Source organism: Sinocyclocheilus rhinocerous, unplaced genomic scaffold (genome assembly GCF_001515625.1).
Source record: "Sinocyclocheilus rhinocerous isolate Xijiao unplaced genomic scaffold, SAMN03320098_v1.1 scaffold2051, whole genome shotgun sequence".
NCBI lineage: Eukaryota > Metazoa > Chordata > Actinopteri > Cypriniformes > Cyprinidae > Sinocyclocheilus > Sinocyclocheilus rhinocerous.
Window position 1 is genome coordinate 163,110 of NW_015662256.1, and position 6,513 is coordinate 169,622.

The 6,513-nt window shown below is 32.7% G+C and overlaps 1 protein-coding gene across 2 annotated transcripts in view; it reads right to left on the minus strand.

Moving 5' to 3' along the window:
• appa (amyloid beta (A4) precursor protein a) overlaps positions 1 to 6,513 on the minus strand; it is a 55,392-nt gene that overhangs the window by 31,139 nt on the left and 17,740 nt on the right. For both annotated transcript variants that reach the window (XM_016538054.1, XM_016538053.1), the window contains exons 3-5: positions 5,735 to 5,864; positions 5,537 to 5,649; positions 3,945 to 4,135 (exon numbers count right to left, since the gene is read on the minus strand). In XM_016538054.1, the coding sequence (XP_016393540.1) occupies positions 3,945 to 4,135; positions 5,537 to 5,649; positions 5,735 to 5,864 (434 nt within the window). The remainder of the gene's footprint in view (positions 1 to 3,944; positions 4,136 to 5,536; positions 5,650 to 5,734; positions 5,865 to 6,513) is intronic.

The window sequence follows — 6,513 nt, forward strand, 5'->3', positions numbered from 1 at the left end:
GCTCATGAACGCTTCTTTATCAGATCAAATGAAAATGCCATCGAAACTTTTCTGAAGACAGTCAATTCCCTTCAGAGATACATTCATATAAAACACCCGCGCCGTGTTATGATTTTGAAACGTGCAGTGCTCATGTTTATTCAACGAAGTCAAACGGCACAAATAAATCAATGTATGGGAAACTGGTAATGTATATCGGAAATGTGTTTAAAAGTCATATCACCGTTATTGAAAAAAATTAAATCGCGATACATATTGATATTAAATTATTGTCCAGCCCTATAACCACATCTAAAAAATGAATTGATGATAAATTGTTTTCAGCTGAAAATGTAATAGAACCTAATCTTGAATTCAAAAACTGTACAAATTCAAACAAATCCTCTTCACTTCTTTTCCAAATGAGAAAACAATCATCAATGTATCTTGCCCAGTGCTTAAAGGGGTCATATGATGCTTTTTTAAAGATCATTATTTTGTGTATTTGGTGTAACAGAATATGTTGACATGCTTTAATGTTCAAAAAACACATTATTTTTCAAATACTGTGACATGGTTGCTTCAACACTAACTGCGGTTACTGAAACCACGCCTTCTTTCTTTGCGTGCTCATTTGGGCGGCATTATGCAAATATTTCCATATAGTGTGGTAGATATGTGGGGGCGTGTTAGAATGAGCCGTTTTAGGGGGGCGTGGCAGAGTCTTAACTTTGATAAAGAATATCTCTTTGGTTTTGAGACTTTAGTCTTTGCGACTTCAGGGATCTTATCTATGCACAATCAGCTTGTAACACTCCAAAGAGAAAGGAAAACTTGAAATCGCATCATATGACCCCTTTAATGAAACTTCCAAAAGGATTATTATTGTAAATAAAATCCAATTCAAATTTACCCATAATTTTAAATTTGATAATTTACCCATTATTTGAGAGGTACAACAGATTTTTTTAAACTAAACTACAACCTCATTCCAATTTAGATGACCAAGATTGGTTAGTAACACTAGATGTAACATCTTTGTACACCTCAATTCCACACAAAGAAGGTTTAGAATCTTTAAATTATTTTCTCAAAACCCTACAGAATCCATGATTACCTTCACAGTATATCTTGGATTTGACCAAATTAATTTTAACCAACAATTTATTTTTTGTTTGACAAAGAGTATTACCGTATTGTCCCGAATATAAGACGATGTTTTTTTCTTGGAAATACATCTGAAAAAACGCGGTCGTCTTATATTCAGGGTCTAGACTTTGACATGTCAATAATACACCCACAACACTAGGTGGCGCCAAATACGCATAAAACGAGTGTGCCATGAAATACGTAATGTAATGCGTGTTGTAAAGAGCGCAAGTAAAAACAAAAGAAGCAGAAAACCTTAAAGCTGCATGAGTCGTGACTGTCACGTTAACCAAACTCCCTTTGTGATTTTAAAACGCAAGACAGTACCCAGATTTGAAGACTACAGTAAGATTGAACTTCTACTGTTAATAAGATTTTGGCAGGCTACTATTAGATGGATAGCCTAAATGTCCTAATTCAGATGGGCTACCTGTTTATTTTTTTAATGGTATATCAAAAAGTGTATATTTTTTAAATGTGATTGTTGGTACATTTTACCAGTTTTTACCATACTTTCAAAACAAAAATTAAAATAGGAAAAATATGCAATATGAAAATAATTGAAGACAAAATGTGTTTTACTGAGAAAAAACAAGATTTGGTTTTTAAAAAGCCTTTTTCCAAAAGGTACATCTGGAAAAAGGGGGGTCGTCTTATAATCAGGGTCGTCTTATATTCGGGCCAATACGGTACCTCCAGACACAAGGTACCGCTATGGGCACACCTCTAGCACCAAGTTATGCTAACCTGTTCATGGGTAAATTTGAATTGAATTTTATTTACAATAATAATCCTTTTGGAAGTTTCATTAAGCACTGGGCAAGATACATTGTTTTCTCATTTGGAAAGGAAGTGAAGAGGATTTGTTTGAATTTGTACAGTTTTTGAATTCAAGATTAGGTTTTATTACATTTTCAGCTGAAAACAATTTATCATCAATTCATTTTTTAGATGTGGTTATATCAAAAATAAACAACAAGATGTCCACCACGGTGTTCCATAAACCAACAGACAAAAATACACTATTGTCTGCGGATAGTCATCACCCACTGCCTCTGAAAAAAGGGTTACCATTAAGTCAACTCTATAGACGTCGAGATCTTGTCACACTGATGAAGGCAGCAAGCCGAAACATCTGTTATTTGTATTTATCTCCTGTTTAAATAAAGAGAATTTTAGAGTGCAGACATTGAGTGACGTTTTATAAATAAGAAATAGGTCTTTGCACCTACAAAAGCTGGGAGAGTGCGTTGAGTGTTGAGATAAATTTCATGGAGAAAAAAGTAACGTAACTAGTAATGAAACTAACTACTAATTACTTTTGAAATAAAGTAATCAGAACAGTAACGTGATTACTTTTAAAAGGAGTAATCAGTAATCAGTAATTTGATTACATTTTCAGAGTAACTTGCCCAACACTGTTCATAATACTTCAACCATCTGTCATATAGAGACACTTCACCATTCAATCAGGCATCAAAACAAGTCCCTTTTTCATTAATAAAAAAATCAGGAAATCTGTAAATATTCCATCCTATATACATACATGTTAGTTAGTATGAGAATGTGTTTCACTTTGAAAACATCACAGCATGGTGTTTATGATCAAGTGCCCAGCACTAGTCTACACTCAAATCCAAACCAAATCAAACAAAAATGGAGAGTTGTTTGTAGTGTGTGTAATCATGATTATGAGTATTATTATATTTAATTTAATTTTTAGTTTATCTGGATATTAAAAGTATTTAATAATAATAATATAAATGTATTCTTATTACTCTTGAATTGCTTTTAAGAATAATAAATGACTAATAATTCATACAACATAAAAAAAATAAATAAATAAACAATATTAATCATTATAGGATTAATACTTAACTTTTTTTATTTTTTATTTTCTATAACAGTTTGACATGATTGTGATTATCTTTTAACCTGTGAATATTATGCTTATGTTATATGTTTAATTTGATTACCTAATCTGTAGCTTTGGCTATATAATGTAATATATGCAATGTATTCTTTAAATAAATGAGTTTGAATGATATATATATATATATATATTATTATTTATTTATTATAATTTTTTTTTTCTTTTGACTTAGTACCAATGTTATTTTAGTATCACTGAGATACAATTATAGTTTTTATTAATATTTTATTTTTTGTTTTCAGTAAATAATAATGTTGTGTAGTAATTTTGTAGTGTTTGTCATTTTTATTAGTTTTTGTTTTTTGTAAATATGTTTATATATATATATTTTTTTTGTTATTAATTTTTATTTCAGTTTTAGTTTGAGATATTTTAGTACGTAAAGTTAAACTAAATTAAAATTAGAAATTTTGCCTTGGCAACTAGCTGAAACATAATAAATGTGCATTTTTTAAATATTTTATTTTAGTCAACGTTTATATTATTTCAAGTAACAAAAATTGTTTTTTTATGGTTTTAGTTATTGTTTAACTATAATAACACTGCTGTGTACTCATTTCTTCATAAGAGACAGTACATATAAACATCACTATGTGATCTAAATTGTGATCCACAAATATGTGGCAGATTTAGCCAGAACTAATGATTATAATCATGGACGTCATAGGTCCTGGGCTCTATGATGAGCTCCTCTATGGTCTACACAGATGATATACATGTATATGATCGTTATATTTTAGGATTTCTAATCAGGCACCAAATAAAACCCTCCCCAAAATGTTATTTCAGCCAGTAGAATCATCGAGGGGTCAAAGTCTAAGGGTCATGATTTCTGTGTGTGTTAAGTGCGTGCGCGGGCACACACACACACACACACACACACCTGTTCTCGCTGTAGTCAGTCTCTGCTCCTCCCCACCACACGTCTGAATCATCCTCATCCACGGCTGCGCTATCTGACTCTTTCTCCGCTTCTGCAGGGCAGCAAACAAACTCGACGCCACGGAAACGGTCAATACCGCATGGCAACAGCATCCCGTAGTCATGGAGATTCATGCTGCGGTCGCCGCAAGACTGTAGAGACAGAAGAGTGTGTGATTGGACGGAATCATTTACTGACAGGAGAAGCATCAATATCAAACACAAGACCAACAACATGAAACCGCTCTAAATCAATCAATACAACGATTCAAAACCCAGTCAGAGTCACACTGAAAAAATATGCATTAATATGTTCAGATTGTGAGTGTTAGTGAAACAGCAGCGTTTATATTCATTGGTGTGTTTGTACATGTTTGATAATGTATTGATCTGTTGAACTACAATGATAAACAGATTCTCATACTAACTAACAAGTATGTAAATATAGGATGGAATATCTACAGACTTCCTGAAAACACATCAGTGTTATTATAGTATCAATAAGATACAAATATAGTTTTTATTAATATTTTGAATTAGATTTTATTTTTATATTTTCTGCTTTAATGTTAATTTTAAAGTTTTTGCAAGTTTGTTGTGTTTTTGTCTTTTTTTTTTTTACTATCATTACTATTTGTTGTTTTTATATATGTCTATACAGTTTTTATAAATTTTCATTTCAGTTTTAGTTATTTTGGTACATCAAGTTAAATCAAATGAAAATGAGAAATGTTTTATGGTTAACTGTCTGAAATAATATACGTTTTTTTTTTTTATATTTTATTTCAGTAAACATTTATTTTATAGTAACCAATTGTTTTTTCATAGTTTTAGGTTTAACTATAATAACCCTGAAACAAGCACATTTAAAATAATTTTATTCATTCAAATAAAAATATTAAATCAATAAAATGAAGCCAATTTTTGGAGAATTCTGGCATAATTTTACTGAATTTTACTTTTTTTTTTTTTTGGAAATGTGTTTTTATTAAACGTTGTATAAACATATCAATTTACACACAGCATAGCATTTTAATATATTAATACACAAATAATAAATAAATAAATAAATAAAAAAAGATAAATAACCATACAAAGGAAAAAAATAAAAAAAATAAAAAAAATAAGAAGGAACCGTTAATAACTTAAACTAAATACAAATAACTACAAAAAGCCCCTGACAACATTTTAAAGGTCAAGCAAATATGTTTCTATTAGTGCCCAGTTCTGCTGGAAAAGATTTTAACTGTAAATCCGCTGTCATTTTCTCAAATATATATATATCTGATTCAGTCTCTGTGTCCATTCTGTCAGAGTAGGTTTGTGCATCTTCATCCAATTTACCCCATTTTTTAAAAATTACATTTTAGAATATATTCACATAGAAAATTTTTAAATTGTCATATTTCACAATATTACAATTTCTTATCAAATAAATTCAGCCTGGGTGAGCAGAAGAGACTTCTTTCAAAACCATTTTGTTACAGAGAGCATGTGTGAACAGAAGTGTGTGTTGAGTATGTTGTTGTGTGTGTGTGTGCTGTGGTTTCTGACCTCTTTGGCGACGGTGTGCCAGTGCAGATGACTCTCACACATGTCCATGCGCTCCTGGTGCAGGAATTTACACTTATCAGGAACCAGCAGAGCGTCGCTCACAAACTCACCGACTGATACAGAAAGACAAACAAGCACATGATGAGAACAGGAGATGAGGGAACAACACAGGGCGATGAAATGATGAAACTCACGCACCCAGGCAGCGGTACGGCACCACGATGTGCATGTGACTGCGGCACTGCTTACGGCCCTTCTTACACCAGTCCCAGATACTGACGGGCTGATTGGCCTCCACAACGTTTGTGATCTGAAGCCCTGGATACACCTGAACAACACAGACACACTCGCTTACAACACTGTACAGCCTGCTGCATCATATTTGACACACACACAGGCCTCTAAATGATCAGAACTTTGCTGTTAAACTTGTTGCACACAATCTACTACATGCCTTCTGTTGTCTGATTGATAGTTTATACGTTTTAGCAAGTAAAAGGTCTTTTAGCATAATTGCTGTGAAATCTTTACTAATTTTTATAAAGTAAATGTAAGAACATCTTTGATATTGTTAGTAATATTTCAAGATGAACACTTACTGGACTGAAGCAGCTTAGCTTAATTTGATTATCCAGTGAGTATTTGATTATCCAGTGAGTATCAAATATGATCATCAGGCTTCCCTTTCATGGGAACTTCGAACTGCGTCCTCTAGGGGTCGCTATGGGGAACGCCTCGTCGTGACCCGTGTCTGAAGCATACATTGAAAAAACACCAACTCGTTGGCCGGCGACAGCCATGACGTCACTACCGGTGTGACTATAGTATAAATAGGCGCCGGGAGCACACATCATTCTCTTCTTCGTCTTCACTGACCGGTCTGTTTGAAGCGTGCATTCCAAAAAGCAAAGTAAGAGCTTTTTCTTTCCTACTATGGCGAGCACTAGCGAAGCGTTTAGAAAGTGTGTACATCCGTG